This window comes from Anabrus simplex, chromosome 5, assembly GCF_040414725.1.
Source record: "Anabrus simplex isolate iqAnaSimp1 chromosome 5, ASM4041472v1, whole genome shotgun sequence".
In the NCBI taxonomy this organism is placed as follows: Eukaryota; Metazoa; Arthropoda; class Insecta; order Orthoptera; family Tettigoniidae; genus Anabrus; species Anabrus simplex.
Window position 1 is genome coordinate 118,498,121 of NC_090269.1, and position 20,466 is coordinate 118,518,586.

Here is a 20,466-nt window from a genome sequence, read left to right on the forward strand (position 1 = left end):
AAACCACAGGGTCCAACCCTTTACACCCGCTGCTCAACAGTCCACCCGACGCAAGTCACACAATCAAGAAAATGCAGGCCTTTCAGATGAGGAACACTTCCTCTTACTCATATTCACACTAAATAATAAATCATGTCCTAAAGTTGCCGGATCTGGAAAAGTATATAAAATGACGTCGTCTAGCATACGCTCGCATGAAAATAAACAAGCCCGCACTGGTCACAAATCAAAGCACTCACGCTCAAAGTTAAACATGAATAATGAAGTGGCCACCTCTGAAATAATGTATGATAAACTGAAACTAAGAAATTGCCATATTGGCAATCAATCATGTCTGATCATCAGCAAGTTACTGAAATATCTCAATCCTACAACTCAAGAAACTCGCATTATTATTATTATTATTATTATTATTATTATTATTATTATTATTATTATTATTATTATTATTATAAGTTTACAGAAATCTTTTTCCTAATATTCAGAACTCTAAATATTAAACTGTGTTCGCGGAACTCTTGAATCAATGACTAATTTACAATCTAGATATCCAAATAGTCGTGAAGATGACGCTATCAAAATTTTGTGGATCCAAACTCCACTGTCTCGCACATTCTCATTCACACATCATGCAATAAATCCCAGAAAACGTGATGGCAGGTTACCGTACACTTTGAGCTCCCATTAATAATACTTTAATCTAGTCCTTCCTGACTTTAATTTGAATCCTTATTTACATTTACATTTAAGCCTCGAGACGTACACTGCGTCTCAAACATCAAAGCAAAACAAATCAAAATATATATGAGGCTAAAATAAGAAACTGAATGTACAATATAACTATTTATAATAGTTTATTTAAATCCGCCTTGATCAATACACTCATTAAATGAATGATAATGAACACAAGTTTTTTGAACCTCTTAGAAATCTAACCCAAGTTCAATTTGATAGTAATGAAATTAACATTTTAAGTAAGGGGCCTAAATTCAATTGGGAAAAGGAGAATTATAGTAATAGAAAAGATTTTGTTAAATTAATAGCTGAAACTGAAGTGGCCATAGCTAACCTACCAGTTGATGAAAAAATTCCTCTTAGATACGAAGTTAGTAGAACATTATCCAATATGATAGAACATACGGTAGAGAACCATGAGGAGTTGAATAAGAATATCAAATTATTGAAGAATAAGATAGATAATAATAATATTGTTGTGACAAAAGCTGATAAAGGTAATACCATTGTACTGATAGGAAGACAGGATTATATTGAAAAGACTAAGAATTTTCTAACTAGCAATAATTTTGAATTGATAAAAAAAGATCCCACGTCTTCTATGCAGAAAAAACTTAAACAAATTCTCAATAACATAACTTTTTTATTAGACTCCAAAGATACTAACTGTTTAATTAACATGAACCCAGAAATACCTACTTTAAAGGCACTACCGAAAATTCATAAACAAGAAATTCCTATTAGACCAATAGTTAATTTCAGAAATAGTCCAGTATATAAGACGGCCAAATTCATACAAATATTTTTAAAAGAACACTATAAGTTTTATAGCCAGACACACCTAATTAATACTATTGACTTTTGTAACAGAATTAAAAACATTGAGCTAACAGACTACTACACGATACATAGTTTGGATATCAAAGATATGTACTCCAACATTCCTATTGTAGATACTATACAAATAGTAAGAAAGAATTTAATGCAACACAGCAAATTAAGCAAGGTGGAAATTGAAGAATTTTTAACATTACTAGTATTTACTTTGGAAAATAACTATTTTGTTTTTGACAACAAAATTTACAAACAGTCTAAAGGCCTAGCAATGGGTTCGCCAGCTTCAGGTATTTTAGCTAACATATTCATGGATTACATGGAATATAATAAAATAGTGGATAATAATAGAGGGATTGATTACATGGTTGAGATACGTCGATGATATATTTGTTATTATCGATGAACGAAAGGTTAAACCTGATGGTATATTACAGTATTTAAATACTTTGAATAGACAAGTGCATTTTACGATGGAATCTGAAAATGATAGGACTTTAAATTTTTTAGATTTGACAGTTACTAGAAATTCTGGTCATTTTGATTTCCAAATTTTCAGAAAAGCTACTCAAACAGATACTATTATCAGAAATGACTCCAATCATCCAGGTCAACATAAAAAGGCAACATTTTACAGTTTAATAGAGCTATGAACATACCTATGTCTAAGAAGAATTATAATAGAGAGATAAATATAATCCATCAAATCGCTCGTAGCAACGGATATTCCAACAGATTTATTAATAGAATGATAAATAAAGTGAAAAATGAACCTAAAACAACTTTAATTAAAGAGAGAAAAGAGAAAAAGAAATTCATAGTTCTAACTTTTCGAAATAAGCACTCTTATCAACTGGCTAAAATTTTCCGAAAAAAGAACATCAATGTCACATACAAAACGGATAATAATACTAATAAGATAATTTTCAATTCAGATAAAATAGAGAATAAATGTATATTTAATAAATCAGGAATTTACAAATTAACATGCCAAACATGTAAACAACGATACATAGGACAGTCCGGAAGAAGTTTGGCTATAAGGTACAAAGAACACGTTAATGCGGTCAAACATAAAAGATATTCGGCAATGGGAGAACATATGGTTGAAATGAATCATAAATTTACAGACATTTCCAATGACATGAAATTATTACATTCGACCAAAAAGGGAAAACTAATGAATGTTTTGGAAAATTTAGAAATTTACCTTACACAAAAATGTAATTCTGAATCAAGTTTAAATGAGAAAAGTACAGAAGATAACCCACTGTTTAGGCTAGCATATAATCATTTAAGGAACAAAAAGAAGAAGAAAAGAAGAAAAACTTGAAGATCATAAATTTGTATAGTGTTTCTCATTCAGTTCAACCAAAATTGTATGTATTGATCATTTTTATAATATTTCGTAAGTTCTCTTTACTCTTTGACATGATGTATTGGGACACAATACTCCTTCAAATTGTAAAACAAAAGATTGTGTCATTATGTTATTCTTTGATCTAACCACTGATGAAGGGAATGGTTGAGATTTCCCGAAACATGTATGGTTTAATAAATAATGTTTCTTTCATTTAATGAGTGTATTGATCAAGGCGGATTTAAATAAACTATTATAAATAGTTATATTGTACATTTAGACCAGTCAATACGGACCAAACACAATATTAACCTATCATGGTTAAGTTTATTAACAATAAGAAACTGACTCGTAAAAGAAATGACGCTAACCACTCAGCTAAATAAATCAGAAATAAAATGTAAGAAAGCAAGCTGCGACCTCATGCAAAAGATCCACATTTACGTTACAATTATATTTACATTAACAAGCTTCCTATCATTTACTTTAAATAGGACGTCGTCCTTCCAAACAAAAGCTAAATCTATTGAAATTAAATATCAAAACTAACCTATCCCCTTTTGCAAAATTAAACACGTTCACACTTACATAATTACATTGAAAATTCTGTACTCGTCTATTTCTTTGACTTATCGCCACCAGCCTTCAGGAACAGCCGACACCATCTTGTTTTAGCCAGCCATATCGATGATGAAGATGCCTTCAGAAAATACTGGATCAGTCCTTTGGTCTCAATCAAGGCGTAGAAAGGTGATATCGTATTTTCCGTCGCTGCTTCTGGATGTCGTATAAAACAATCTCCTCGTTCACGATGTAGAAACTAGGTCAAGATTAACACGCCGGTTACTAGAATACTACAGCCGTGGTAATTTACACTGACCGTGAAACCAGTTCCCATTCAGTCGCGGAACCACATCTTTTATCTAATCCCGTAACTAGGTCAAATATTTCTCATTTAAAAGCTGGACTGGAAATTGTAAAGTTTACGCCCTCAGGAAACCATTTACACAGGCAGGCTACTATGCATTCGACATGATTAAATGAAACTGTTTTCTCCCTCTGGAAATCGAAAGTTAAATGCCATTCTCCCAGTATTAAAAAGCTTGAATAGATTAAATGCAGACTGAGCATCTTCCAACAAAATTTACAAGTCCCCACACAATCACTCGCGTAAATAAAAATTTCTTCTCACGATGTTACCTGCACAGAATCTCGCCGAATAATAGGGTCACTCACTGACGCGGTCATTGTTTTTATTAACTCGTCCTCTAAGACGCTGTTGTATCCTTGATCGGGGCCATCACTTCTCTAGACCAATGCCTAGCCACATCGACTGTGGCTCTATCATTTCGTTGGCTCAACACATTGCGTATCTGACACTTACTTCAAACATCTCTCGCAGGCTTCTCTAGCCTCTCGTCAGGCATCCAAAATGTTGTCCGTTGGAGTTCTATTGTTTCCTTGTTCTGCTTTGTGTATGTCGTGTCGAAATTCCACCTTCCAAACTTAGCTGGCGAGCAAACAAACCCGAGCTCCATGCTCCCTGCAGAAATAGCGACATGTGCTGCAGAATGGAGATGTTTCCTGCCAGTTACTAGTACTTAATAAAATGAAATATTCTCTGTGCATTAAAATAAGTGACTGATTAATTAAATGAGCACTTCAATAAAGGCTCAATTGCTAGAATCTTCCTTTCAACTCTTATTTGCAGTTCAAAGTATTGTTAAACGCGATTATGCACCTTTGCGGTAGTCCTGGAATTACTTGCTTAGTTAACCACTTGCTAAAAATTGGCTGCATAAGTCATGGTAACTTTCCCCCCCACACCAATGCAGGATTTACCAGACAAGTGGAAATATACAGACGGAGTGGGTAGCGTCAGATGCTGTGGAATGTACGAATAATGCCGAACACGTTCACCAGATTGGATATAAAGGGAGGAAACTGTCAGCCATGAAGTCCTTGTGCTACATAAAGGTCATTCTCAGACATTACAGTAAACCTTACGGTAAACTCGTATAGTAATCCCCTAGATTGTCCACAACACATTGCCAAGGATGTAGAACATGTTGTATAACAGTCACCTCAGCAGGTGTGAATTTTGTTATCTCATGTTCCACAGCACTAACAATGTCCTCGTGTCCCAAACAGTCTCCCCATGCAAGGGTTCTTTCACTTCGTGGATAGGGTTAAAATCGCATGGACTAGTCAAGTGAGTATGGTGGGTGTTCCAGTACTTCCCAAGCTGTTCTTATCTAGTCACATCCATTCTGCACCACAAAGCCTGACACTTGCATTTTTTTGGATTTCATAGCACAGATTAGAGTACAGAGTAAAGAACTACTGATGGCCTTCTCGGACTTTGAGAAAGGATACGATCATGTGTGCAAGAATAAGGTAGTGGAAGCCTTACAGCAAAAAGGTGTCGAGAAGCAGACAATAGAGACAGTGAGGGAAAGGTACCATGGGAGTATTAGTTGTGTGAAAGTAGGAGGAGAGAGAGAACAGACAGGTTTGAGCAAAAAAATGGATTAACCCTTTGCCCTCCATTTCTTTCTGAACATGCTTATCACTCCAGGTCCATTTAAAAATCTGCTTACAGAGGGACAGAGTGACTCCACAAACATCTGGGCAGCATATTTATAAAAATCAAATAAAATAAATACAAAATAAATATAAAATAAATATAATACAATACTCAGGTGCAATGTTCAGCATTTTTAACCCTGAAATTATCTGACAGTCACATTTTCATGGTAATTGTGCTTGATGTGGAAATTCTCAAAACACTCACTAGGATGTAACCCAGGATTTCTTTTACATGCATTACAGGAAAATACTGTCTCACGTCATCGTCCCTTCACTTTTCGGTCAGTGAAAGCTGCCGTCTTTATTTCCCCTCTGTGGATGACAATAAATGAAGTGTGAATGACCATTTAGACCATTTAAGGGTGTAACATTCTGAATCAAATGTTTACTTTGGCATACCAGTTAGTTGTGCACACAATTTCCATCAATAAACCATCAATATTATGAATAACTGAAAATAATCAAATTCACTCTTAGGTTTAGTCCCTTGGTGTGGCTTATAACTAAACGTATCTGTGAATGGGATTTGTTTGAAGTCCAAGTCAGAGTCACGGTACTCCTTTCAGCCATCAGTAGAGGTACCAACACTCATTTCATATAATTTTCTCGTTATTAGGGTTTTCATCACTGAATTCACTAACACAATCAAATTCCGCAATAACTTCATCACCACGTAATTAAAAATTGTTCCCACTGTTGCTCATATAAACATCACTTTTGTCTAAAAGTCTCACTAATTACTTCTCATGCTCCTCGAACGATGCCCTGTTGCTAAGCAACGTCTGTTGATAAACTTGCATGGTCTTCAAAGAATCCTCGACAAAGCCTGAGTTCAAAGAGATTATAGGAATACAGCGCTTCAAATTGTCACCTACAGATGGCAGTAGGTTACTGTATTTGTGATTCATGTGTGTGTAACACGAAACAGGAATTATACAGATAGAAAAATCATGTCGGGCAATGTCTGTGCGAGATAATTTCGTTGTCGGGCATGGCCCGCCAAGCGAGTTCTAAGGGTTCAGACAAGGAAGTTCTGTCATGACAAAAGTGGCAAGGAAAATCAGTGAAGAAAAAAATGAAAGTGATGATATTTGCAGATTACTTGTTAATCTGGGGAGAAAAGGAAGAGGATGTTCCGGAACAGTTAGATGCATGGGAAGATGAAATGGAACAATATGGAATGTTTAATGCCAAAAAAGAACAAGATCGTGATCACAACTGGAAGGAAGGAGAGACCTATCAGAGAGATAATGCTTGGAGGGGAACTGATTAGAAAGGTAGAGAGTTTCAAGTACCTGAGAATCTGATGTTTGTAGCAGAAATTTGGGTAATGAGGCAGGGAGCCACGACCAGGATACAGGCAAGTGAAATGGAATTTCTGAGAAGCAGGATAGGACTGATAATGAATAAGATGAGAAATTAGAAGGTTAGAGATATAGTAAAAGAAGAGCACTTCCAGAACAGGACAGAGACATATAGACTTAAATGGTATGGAGACATGAAGAGAACGACAGAGGAAAGGATACCCAGAAGAATGCACAAAATGGAGATAACAGGAAAACGACCAAGAGGAAGACCAAGAGACAGGTTGATAAAAGAGGTGGAAGAGTGTGTGCAGAGAAGAGAGGACTGGGCAAGAGTGAAGGAGAAGTGGTGGGAAGACAAGGAGATAGGGAGGCTTGTGTTCCAGTACAGTGGTAAGTAAAGAAAGAAAGAAAAGGTAATGCAGTAAGAGAATTTGCAATGGGTCAAAGAAATGAAAGAGGAAGTTGACTGGTTGAATTCCGCATCGGTTATAATTTAGTCCTTGCTAATACTTGGTTAAAACACCACACATGATGGCTGTCTACGTGGACAAGACCCGGAGACAATGGAAGGTATCAAATAGACTTCATTATGATTAGGTAGAGATTCAGAAACCAGGCGTTAGATTGCAAGACATTCCCAGGACTAGACGTGGACTCTGACCATAACTTGGTCACGAAATGCCATCTGAAGTCAAGGAAATTGAAGAAAGGAAGGAATGCAAGGAGATGGGATCCAGGTAAGTTGAAAGAAACGAGTGTGAGGAATTATTTCAAGAAACATGTTGCAAAAGGACTATGGTAATTGAAGGAATATTTGGCTTTCATCATTGCAGGGATTGGTACTGAACTGAGAGGCTAGGCCCGTGTAACATCTTTAGGGCAAATATTCACAGATTTAACCAATTAGATATACAACACAAGATTTAAGTTTCCACTTTTCTACAAGCTCCAGAAGACGGCGCATTTTATTACATCATTTTAACGGAACACAACAAGTTTTTATCCATAATATTGTAAAGCACTGTAGCTTTGAAATAAACACTTTAATAACATACAACTGGACTCTGATCTATTTTGTTCAACCTCAACATTGCAATTGAGCTTCAATGCTCGCGAATGTTTAAAATATTAAGTTAATACCTAATGTTTGAAGATAACTCATCACTTTGAGATGAGATTTTTGTACTATTTTAAAATTTTAACTCAAGTGATATCTGGTTACAACTAGAGATTTGTTAACTTAACATAAAATTAGTATGTGATAGTAAGGAGTTAATTATATTGATATGTTGTCTTATACTGTTGTATCAACAAATGTTTCTCTTCACTTGTTATGCAGCTGATCATGGCATCATAATGAACGCCGAAACTAGTTCTGTGATTAAAGGTAAGTTGTAAAAAAATCTAACAACATTGTATTTGTATTGAAAAAGGTGGAACCTATAAGATTTTAATTCAATTGTGATCTCAGTTCAATACAGGTAAATCAAGATTAAATTCCTTATATTAAATAGAAATAAAAAGGTTAGCAGAGGATAGGGTAGCATGGAGGGCTGCATCAAACCAGTCTATGGACTGATAACTCTAAAAACAACAACATTTCAAACAGGCCTGGCTAACAGCTGGAAATTGCATACGATGATGACGATGATGATCTAACCAAAGTCAAATTCATCAGGTCACAAGTGACCCAGAACATTAATAACAAAAGATAGCATCGAGTCACTGGTGGACTGCAGCAATGTAAAATAGCCATTATAATAAGACAACAAGATCAAGACTCTTCTACCTCCTAGAGCGAGAATCCTTCCTCATTGAAGACTTCAGAACACACCTGGCCCTACCCAACACCAGAGCATCAGAAAATCTCCTAGCAACACTCAACAAGAAAAGAGAAGACATTCCTTCATGGAACTGGGGCCATGATAGACCGGACATGGACAACATTCAACTTCGAGATGAGGCACGTGTTCACAAGACTGGCAGTACATGGTTTCCACCATCTAATTTGTACCAACACCTCATACCATGAACCGACAGGACAGAGACATGTAAGTGCAAACTATGTGGATACATGTGTGAACGTTACCACATAGAACTCTGCATCAGAAAAACAAAAACAATTAAAGAATATGCAATCCAAGGTGCAAGCGCGCGAGTACAGTGTATATAAATGTATTATTTTTCTCTCTTTCTGTATGGCTATTTGGCAGCAATAAATATATTATTACAATTGCTTGCTGCAGGAAACGTGTTAAAAATAGATCTAGCATATTTAATAAACAATTTTATAGAATTACTGATGAAGTACAGGGAGTATGAATAAAATGTTTAAAAAACTAACATAGGCCTAACTCCTTCAAATCTCTGAATATCTGTTAGTTACCTCCATGATCCAAGGATGATTGGGTCCTGCCTGAAATAGAATCTCCTTTCCTCCAGCACCACAGGCTTCCAAATTAATAAATGATCTCACTTCCTTGGCCCACTCATGTTGGGTGATAAATCCATGGGAAGCCTGAAAACATATTTTTAGGTAACAGGCATTATTAATGACATTTGCAATAGAAAACAAGATTACTGCATGCAGACTTTCTTAAGTACATCTGGATGATGAAGACAGCAACAACAAATTCTCAAAAATAATCCTTGGCAACAGCAGAGAGAAGAAAATATGTAAAGAAAGTAACTATTAGAAAATGCATGAAAAGCTTTACAAAAACGATCGAGACTGGATTCATCCCAGATGCAGAAAAATGGGTTAAACAAAATTATAAGAAAAACATCATGAGCATAGTCAAATCTTGTATTAAGAATACACATCTGTTATCAAATATTCAAAGTTATATAAAAAATCATATTTCTTGGAGTCACACACTTTAGAGACATTTGGCACTACATGTTAATCCAAATGATTTGACAAAATACATTGCCCAAGAAACATATATATATATAAAATACTTGATATTTTGGTAGAAAGCTCAGTTAAATTCTACATTGAATAAATTGAATAAGGTAACCATACTTTTTCCAATGAAGGAGAAGCAGCATTGAATAACAACAGGAGGCTATATTAACCCATTCAAACAATGGTGAGTGCTCTCCTACATTCCTTATTCATTTCGTGCCAATTATAAAAACCATTATTTCAACACTGTAGACACCCTTGTACACTGATGTTGATTGACCAGTATTTAAACATTACATGAAGGATTCCTGAGCCGTAAAGAACAAGTCAACATGCCTCTTAAATCCCATGGACTCTGCGAAAGCACAACCATAAACCAGTGGCCAAAACCAAAATGAGTCTAGTTGGATCCAGCAAACCCAAAAATAACTGGGATAAGCTGAATAAGTAAGCATCAAGAGGTGGTATAGGTGTAAGCAAGAGTAGATTTAGTTCTAATCATGTTACGTTAAGTGAGCCTATGGATATTTGTCAGGTATATAGTCAGTGATTCCATGATCTGTTAAATACATCAACTAAATACCAATACAGTAATTAAATCAATAAATGCTATCACTAAAACACCACTGCTATCCAACTACACTGCTGTGCAAAACTTAAGGACAAAAGGAACTTTCACATGTTGTGACACTGCCAATTAACACAGCTCGATGAAACTTGAACCATACATAAGAACTGCTACAGTATGGTTCTGTAGGCAACCGCAAGGAATATGCGATGAGACAAAACAAATGACACTTTATACAAAGACAAATTATACGTAAGTCACTGCGACTCATGATTGTCCCCTGGACATCACAAAAGAAGAGACATCTCGCATGGTTCTTAAAAGAGCGTGTGATCACCGCGGACAGCGATGCATGCACTACAACATGCTGACCTGCTAGCTACAAGATTGGTAAGGAGTTCTTGTGGTAGGGAGTTCTATTCCTCCACCAGCGAAGTTAACAACTGTTGGATGGTCATTGATGGATGTGGACGTGCTGCAATACGTCTGCCCAACATGTCCAACATGTACTCGGTGGGATTTAAGTCGGGAGAACAGGCAGGCCAGTCCATTCGCCCAATATCCTCTCATTCCAAGAGCTCCTTCACCTGTGCTGTTCGTTGCGGTTGTGCATTGTCGTCCATAAAAATGAAGTCAGGGCTGAATGCACTCCCTGAAAAGATGCACATGGGGAAGGAGTACACTGTCACAATAACACTGACCGGTGAGTGTACCCCATTCAAAGTTAACATGGGGGAATTGAAAATTCAAAGATTTGGAGTCGGTACGCCCATGCAACATAATGCCTCCCCACACCATAACAGCTGGACCACAAAAATGATCATATTCGACAGTGTTCCTGGGTGCATTACGTGTTCTCACCTCTTGCCAGATGAAGGTAAGTCTGTGCTTAGTTTAGTGACATACGGTACGGTTCCGTAATTAGGATACGTCTGAAAGTAGTTTAACATTACTGTAGTGTACTGTACAGTAGTATACGAGTAATATCCTATTAGAATTTAGTGTGATTATTTTATTATTGTAAAATATTTGTGTAGTACTGGTGTAGTAGAGGTATCCGTAGAAACTCGTACTAAAATACTGTTGTTGTAATTAGAATAGGCTTAATTGCAGTTTGGAATTGTGTAGTTCTTGTGTAGACTATTACTTTCGATATTCAGTAATTAACAGCAGTTTTTATCCTGTCAGGAGTTGTAGGATAAAAAAAAGAGAGCACGACTAAGTAGTATTGTAGTGTAGTCGTATATTAGTTACCTTATTGTTGTGTACTATCCCAGACAATATATCCCTCCGTTCATATATTTTTTGCAAATAAGTTATTTTATTTTTAATTTCATTTTCCCCCCGTAAAGAATGGCTAAGGAGCGCGAGTGTAGTTTCTGTGGGTGTGGCGAGGCATTGAGGGGTATGAGGGAGGAGTTGGAAAGTTTGAGAGAGATAATTAGGATTCTCACAGAAGACAGGAAGGAAGATAGGACTCCCTCAAACAACGTACAGGTTACAGTAGGTGTACAAGAGGGAGGGGAAGGAAAGGGAGGAGTTGTAGAAGACAGGTGGTCTAATGTTCTAAGGGGAAGGAGATTGCAGGCTAAGAGCTCTATTCAGGATCAGAATTCAGGACAGGTGTCTGTGCAAAATCAGTACGAGTCACTCCAGGTAGAACAACAGAAGGAAGATGAGGGACAGGGAATTGTTGCTGAGATGTGTGGGAGTAGGAGGAAGGGAAAAGGTAGGAAAGGAAAATGTAGAGTAGATGATAGGAAAAGACAGGTGGAACAGGGTCATGGGAAGGAGAAAAGGGAGGAGGAAGTAGCTTCTGCAGTTATCAGGAAAGATAGGGCTGACCAGGAAGGGAGGGGATCAAACGAGGTGGGTAGGGTTGAGGCTCTGGTCATGGGAGATTCCATCGTTAGACACGTGGGGAAAGTGTGTGGAGGAAAAGGTACCAGGGTAGAGTGTTATCCAGGAATTAGGTTGAGGCAGATGTTGAGGAAAGTAGAAGAGAGGGAGGAGGGGAAGGAGAAGGTGGTAGTGTTTCACGTTGGTACCAACAACGTAAGGCAAGCTGATATAAGTACCAACATAGTTGGAGATGTGTGGGATCTGGTAAATGCAGCACGGGTGAAGTTTAAGAAAGCGGAGATTGTTATTAGTGGAATACTGTGTAGAAGGGATACTGACTGGAGGGTGATTGGAGATTTAAATGAGACTATGGAGTGGGTATGTGGGAAACTGGGAGTGAAATTTCTAGATCCAAATGGGTGGGTAGGAGATAGGGATCTGCGCTCAGATGGCCTTCATTTAAACCGCAGTGGTACGTATAAGTTAGGAAATTTGTTTGGAAGGGTAATAGGGAGGTACATTCAGGGAAACGGGATGGCCTAGGGAGCGGTGATAAGGGAACAGGGAACTGGAAATCAAGTAGGGATGACATAAAATTGTTAGTGTTGAACTGTAGAAGTATTGTAAGGAAAGGAATAGAATTAAGTAATTTAATAGATATATATTCACCAGATATTGTAATAGGAGTTGAATCATGGCTGAGAAATGATATAATGGATGCAGAAATTTTCTCACGGCACTGGAGTGTGTATCGTAGAGATAGGATAGGAAGGGTGGGAGGTGGAGTGTTCATTCTGGTGAAAGAAGAATTTGTAAGCTACGAAAAAGTTAAAGATGAGACACATGAAATTCTAGGTGTAAGGCTTATTTCTAAAGATAATAGGCAACTTGATATATTTGGAGTGTACAGATCGGGAAAGGGTACCACTGACGCAGATTCGGAATTATTTGATAGGATAGTCAGCTATGTGGGAAACGACATGGAAAGAAATGTGATTGTAGCGGGAGATCTGAATTTGCAAGATGTCAATTGGGAAGGAAATGCGAACGACAGAAAGCATGACCAACAAATGGCAAATAAGTTAATATGGGAAGGACAGCTGATTCAGAAAGTGATGGAACCAACCAGAGGGAAAAATATCCTGGATGTCGTGCTGATAAAACCAGATGAGCTCTATAGGGAAACTGAAGTAATAGATGGTATTAGTGATCATGAAGCTGTTTTTGTGGTAGTTAAAAATAAATGTGATAGAAAGGAAGGTCTTAAAAGTAGGACTGTTAGGCAGTACCACATGGCTGATAAAGCAGGCATGAGGCAGTTTCTAAAAAGTAGCTATGATCGGTGGAAAACGGTAAATAAAAATGTAAACAGACTCTGGGATGGGTTTAAAGAAATTGTTGAGGAATGCGAAAACAGGTTTGTACCATTAAGGGTGGTAAGGAATCGTAAAGACCCACCTTATTATAATAGAGAAATAAAGAGACTAAGAAGGAGGTGCAGACTGGAAAGAAATAGAGTTAGAAATGGCTGTGGAAGTAAGGAGAAATTGAAGGAACTTACTAGAAAATTGAATCTAGCAAAGAAGGCAGCTAAGGATAATATGATGGCAAACACAATTGGCAGTCATACGAATTTTAGTGAAAAATGGAAGGGTATGTATAAGTATTTTAAGGCAGAAACAGGTTCCAAGAAGGACATTCCAGGAATAATTAATGAACAAGGGGAGTGTGTATGTGAGGATCTTCAAAAGGCAGAAGTATTCAGTCAGCAGTATGTAAAGATTGTTGGTTACAAGGATAATGTCGAGATAGAGGAGGAGACTAAGGCCAAAGAAGTAATAAAATTTACATATGATAACAATGACATTTACAATAAGATACAAAAGTTAAAAACTAGAAAAGCGACTGGAATTGATCAGATTTCTGGGGATATACTAAAGACAATGGGTTGGGATATAGTACCATACCTGAAGTACTTATTTGATTATTGTTTGGTCGGAGGAGCTATACCAGATGAATGGAGAGTTGCTATAGTAGCCCCTGTGTATAAAGGAAAGGGTGATAGACATAAAGCTGAAAATTACAGGCCAGTAAGTTTGACATGCATTGTATGTAAGCTTTGGGAAGGCATTCTTTCTGATTATATTAGACATGTTTGTGAAATTAATAACTGGTTCGATAGAAGGCAATTTGGTTTTAGGAAAGGTTATTCCACTGAAGCTCAACTTGTAGGATTCCAGCAAGATATAGCAGATATCTTGGATTCAGGAGGTCAAATGGACTGTATCGCGATTGACCTGTCTAAAGCATTTGATAGGGTGGATCATGGGAGACTACTGGCAAAAATGAGTGCAATTGGACTAGACAAAAGAGTGACTGAATGGGTTGCTATATTTCTAGAAAATAGATCTCAGAGAATTAGAGTAGGTGAAGCTTTATCTGACCCTGTAATAATTAAGAGGGGAATTCCTCAAGGCAGTATTATCGGACCTTTATGTTTTCTTATATATATAAATGATATGAGTATAGGAGTGGAATCGGAGGTAAGGCTTTTTGCGGATGATGTTATTCTCTATAGAGTGATAAATAAGTTACAAGATTGTGAGCAACTGCAACGTGACCTCGAAAATGTTGTGAGATGGACAGCAAGCAATGGTATGTTGATAAACGGGGTTAAAAGTCAGGTTTTGAGTTTCACAAATAGGAAAAGTCCTCTCAGTTTTAATTACTGCGTTGATGGGGTGAAAGTTCCTTTTGGGGATCATTGTAAGTATCTAGGTGTTAATATAAGGAAAGATCTTCATTGGGGTAATCACATAAATGGGATTGTAAATAAAGGGTACAGATCTCTGCACATGGTTATGAGGGTGTTTAGGGGTTGTAGTAAGGATGTAAAGGAGAGGGCATATAAGTCTCTGGTAAGTCCCCAACTAGGTATGGTTCCAGTGTATGGGACCCTCACCAGGATTACCTGATTCAAGAACTGGAAAAAATCCAAAGGAAAGCAGCTCGATTTGTTCTGGGCGATTTCCGACAAAAGAGTAGCGATACAAAAATGTTACAATGTTTGGGTTGGGAAGAATTGAGAGAAAGAAGAAGAGCTGCTCGACTAAGTGGTATGTTCCGGGCTGTCCGCGGAGAGATGGCGTGGAATGACATTAGTAGACGAATAAGTTTGAATGGCGTTTATAAAAGTAGGAAAGATCACAATATGAAGATAAAGTTGGAATTCAAGAGGACAAACTGGGGCAAATATTCATTTATAGGAAGGGGAGTTAGGGATTGGAATAACTTACCAAGGGAGATGTTCAATAAATTTCCAATTTCTTTGAAATCATTTAGGAAAAGGCTAGGAAAACAACAAATAGGGAATCTGCCACCTGGGCGACTGCCCTAAATGCAGATCAGTATTGATTGATTGATTGATTGATTGATTGAGAATGAATCTACTCTTATCTGAGAAGAGCAAACGACCCCACTCCTTGTCGGTCCAGGCCTGATGCTCTTGGCACCATCACAAATGGTGCTGCCGATGTACGGGTGTCAACGGAACACAACGTAATGATCATCAGGCAAACGATTACTCCCATGAAGTCGCCGTGCCACTGTTGAGTGTGAGATTGGGTGCCTTGCAGTCCTGTTAAATGTGGTTGCAACTGCACTATGATGCGAGTCTCTTCTTGCCTGTTGCACAATGTAACGGTCCTCTGCTGCTGTAGTTGACTGCAGTCGAACCCCACCTCTCCTTCGGACAACAGAGCCTGTGGTTCAGAATGCTCTCCACGCACATGAAACAATGCTGTGAGCAATACCAAACTCCTAGCCTACACTCGTCACACTTCATCTTTCTTCCAGTTTCCCGATGATTATTCCCTAAGTCATCCAAATGTCTCCGGGCCATGCTGTAAGGAATAACACCACCACAGTACACCATAACAGCTTGCCGACTGACTCGCATTGTCTTGCCCTGTTTTTATGGGGCCAGACTCATTTGGTGCTATAGTCGCACTGACCTCACGCCAGATTTCTACACACATGTAGGAGACCTCTGGCAACATGTTTGCCACACTTGCATTCATTTCCACTGTGTAGCTGATGTGTTATGTTTCTTTATCTATCTCGTCCTTCAAGTTTTGCACAGCAGTGTATATAAACCAATTTGGAAACTATAGTTAGAGGAGATAGCAGGTATTCTTTTGTTTAGTATGCAAACTGTGTTTCAGCAAAGAAGTTATTTCTGGTGTTGTACCAAATAAACAGGTGCAATTATGACAAAATTTGAAAAAAATCTCTGATAAAACAAGAAATGACATAATATCCACAAGTCGGTTCTAACATCCCACTGTAAAAAAAATGAATAAGTAAAGCTTCTAAATTATTTTTAGAAAATAGACATATAGAAGGATTTCAGTATAGTTTGTACCTCACTTTGTAATATTAAGGATTTATCACTATATATCTTGGACAAGGAAGCATGTAACATGCATTTCAAACCTTGGACCTAATGGCATGTAACATTCTCTTGTAAGCATTATCTTAGCATTCTTAGATTTTTTTGACATCTTAGAATATATGAGAGAACCTATTTAGGTATCCAGTTAAGAGTTCAGCATGTAAACACATACAAACTGTATCTAGTATTATTGTAGATATTTAACTATTGCTGTAACTTGTACTCATTAGAATGACCAAATTCCGTTCAAGATCAAGTAGTAAGTATCCAGCACTCCTCCTCGAAAGTCTAATTTCTGTTGCTACCAGCTTAAAGCTGGTCTGAGTGACTCAGAAAGTACACAGAGCCAATGTTGGTAGGTTCAATCCTGCAATATTTGAAGATGTTCAAATACACCAGCCTAATGTTGGTAGATTTTCTGGCACATAAAAAGAACTCCTGCAGAACATAATTATGGCACATCAGTGCGTCTGAAAATCTAAGAAATAGTCAGTGGAATGTAAGACCACTAATGTTATTTTACTGATCATCTAAGCTTCACTTTCACAGGTAAGAACTGACCATGCTACAGTTTTGCACATGTTATGCCTCATCAGTTGCTCAACTAGAGAAGGCTTTAAGAAATCTGCTTAACTACACTTGTAACTTCAATTCATTTTTAAATTTGAGAGAGAAATTGTAAACATATTAAATGAGAAGATTTTCTATAGAAATTTTACTTTGAACCCGTTGATCACCTAAAAATACCATTACAGTATTATTTTTATTTTGTCACTGACTAAATTTCTTAAGCAGTATTCAGTATTACATTTTGTATCTCTCTGTGTAAATCCCAGTGGATCTATCGAAGCTGCTGTGATGCGACAGCTCTAATTAAGTTCATGCGCTGTGTTTTACACTGCAGTGACACAGAGAGATCTTATGGACAGGATTAAGAATGGGAAGGAAGTGACCATGGCATAATCAAGGTACAGCCCCGGCATTTGCCCAGTGTGAAAATGGGGAAACCACAGAAAAACATATTCAGGGCTGCCAAAGCCATTATTTCCAATTGCAAGCTCACAGCTACATGAATTTCGATATACTTACTATCTATGGGCACACCTATTCTTTACTGGAGGTTGACTATCTTCCTATTTGAAGTGCCCGATTTGCTGCACATGAACTAACTCTAGTTTCTGGATTGTATTACAGTTCTAGTCTATTTCAGCATCTCACTTAAGCTACTGCAGCACATGCTGAGACAATTGTAGTTCTTTAATTAAGTCAATAGGTTTCACACTGCAATTAAACATTTATGTGATTCTGGTATGATTTTTCCTTTCCAAGCAGTCCAGATAATGGCTGGCAACACAGGGAGGAAATAACTGTTGTTTGGTCATCTTATGTCTTTTTTGTATATTAGAGAGTAAAAGAATGGTAAAGATTTTGATTAATTTAGAATTTAGGCAGCACTCTCACCACTTACATACTAGCTGTTACCCGCAGCTTCACTCACGTGGATTTCGTAATTTGATGAAAGTAATATCGTTCCTCAGTACTGCACTAAGACATTATCTGAAAATTCCTAAAGTATAAAAACTCACCCAAAAATTGAATTTCATTTATCCCAGAAACTCTTTGTAAATCACATTTGTGGTATTGCCTTTCAGGGCTAATATGACCATGCAACATAAAACTGTACATGTGAGGACCGGTCCTCTTTCAAGTCGAAAACAAAAATGTGTTTCTTTACTTTTAAAGGAGATTCCAAATACCCATTTACACGCCTGTAAAGTCAGTTTTTGAGATATAAGTACCGCCATAAAAGGAATTCAATCTATTTATCAGTCTTTCCCCTCCCCGCCCAGCCAACCCCACCCACACTTAAGTAGATTTTCTGAAAATAAAAAGTGCATGTTTGAAGGAGATTCCTAATATTTTCCCATCTGTAACATCTTCAGATTTTGATATATATGTATCCACATAAAAGGAATTCAATTCCTTCACTTCTTTTCAACCACCCCCCTCCCTAAGTGGAATTCCCAAAAACAAAAAAATTAGGACATTTTGAATACCAATTTTCACGTCTTTAAACTATTAAATTTTTTGAGATATAGATGTACTAGTTTAAAAATTCACCCCCTTAGCGACAGAACATTCAAATATCCTCCCTTAGTGAGCACCTACACTAATATAAATGTAGCTCCAAAATTTCATTTCTTTATGTTCAGTAGTTCTGGATCGGCGATGATGAGTCAGTCAGTCAGGATATGTTATTTTATATATAGATATATGGTTCAATGTGATTAATAGATTCTGAGGATGTTCTTGTAGAAAGAAACATGTCATTCTTTATTTGGGTGAGAAAGTTTTAAAAATCATTTCCAGATAAAACAATTTGGCGAAACTCCTTCATTGAGAAATGCAAGACAAAAGCAGGTAAAAATGTATGTCAAGAAAGTAAGCATTCCACATAAAGTTGTCAAGAAACACAACTACTCAAAGAAGAACTAAATTACTTGTGGAAACAACTATAAAAAGCACCCTCATTATATCACTGCTTTTCAATAGCATTTACAATAGTGACAGTATTCAAAATGTAGCACACACTGCACTGTTCCTTAGAGCCTACAATGGCAGACTGAAAGTAATCAAGAAATTTTCGGAACATGATATACAGTATATATGATATCATCATCATCGTTTACCATCTCTAGTTGCCCAGGTGTGGTGTAAGAGCTTACTCCATCTTTGTCTAGTTTCCTCATAACCTTTTCCTAATCTTGTCCTCCCTCCTTGACAACTTTCTTTACAAGATCGGACCATTTTTCTCTGGGTTTGCCTACTGGTCTCTTTCCTTTACTTCTCTTTCATATTCCCTTCTTGTAGGAGTGCTTGCACTCATCCATTTTACATGGCCAAACCACTTCAGTCTTGCCTTCTGGATCCTTTGTAGCAGAGTCTTCTATTCCCACCTTCTCTCAGACTTTTTCGTTCCTGTGTCCTTTCTGGTCTTCTGTATCATGGTGTATAGCAACTTCATTTTTGCAGCCTAGAGTTTTGAGCTATCCTGACTTATTAACGAGGTAGTTTCCAAGCTATACATGAGGATGGGTGTACAATAGGATTTATATAATGTCATCTAAGTTTTCAATGGTACTTGTTTATCCTACAGCAGATGTCTTACTTGGTGGTAAAATTGAGTTGCCTTGCTAATTTGATCACCCACCTCATATTTTGCAAGGTTGTCATCTGTACTATACTACCCAAGCACTTAAAATTCAGAACACTGTCCATTGTGGTGTCATTTAGTCTGATTTATGGTCCTCAGTATCTTCACCACCACCACCACCACCTTGCTGATATTTAAATCATGCCTCAAACTATCAACCCATTTCTGCAGCCTTACCTACATATTTTTGGTTTCAGCCCAAATCACCACATCGTCCGCAAAGATGAAAGCTTGTAAGTCCTGCTGCTATTTCCTTTTTAGTGCCTTTATTACGGCATCCATCAGAGTGACAAATAGGAGGGGTAACAAAGAACTAGCTTGCTGTACTCTTCTCTTTGTTTCAAACCATTTGGACAGTCCGCAACCCACTTGCACAAACTTCTGGTTTTATCAAACAGCATCTTGACTTTTGCAATACAACTGTCGCGAACCCCCAATTATTTTAGGCATTCCCAGATACGCTCCCTTGGTATGCTATCGTAAGTATTTTCGATGCATAGAAATAGTAGAAAAAGTGGTTTCCCCTTTACCCAGTGCTTTTCCATTAACATCGTGACAGCAGAGATAAGGTTTGCAGATGTTGTTCTGGGCCTGAAACCATATTTTTCCTCTTCTTTAAAAGGTTCTACAATTCCTCTAAATCTACAAAGATTTCT

General features: G+C 37.3%; 1 protein-coding gene across 1 annotated transcript in view; it reads right to left on the reverse strand.

Moving 5' to 3' along the window:
• Positions 1-20,466, reverse strand: part of LOC136874676 (endoplasmic reticulum metallopeptidase 1) — a 248,912-nt gene that overhangs the window by 132,404 nt on the left and 96,042 nt on the right. Inside the window, exon 4 of the mRNA XM_067148313.2 lies at positions 9,212-9,343. Within this exon, the coding sequence (XP_067004414.2) occupies positions 9,212-9,343 (132 nt within the window). The remainder of the gene's footprint in view (positions 1-9,211; positions 9,344-20,466) is intronic.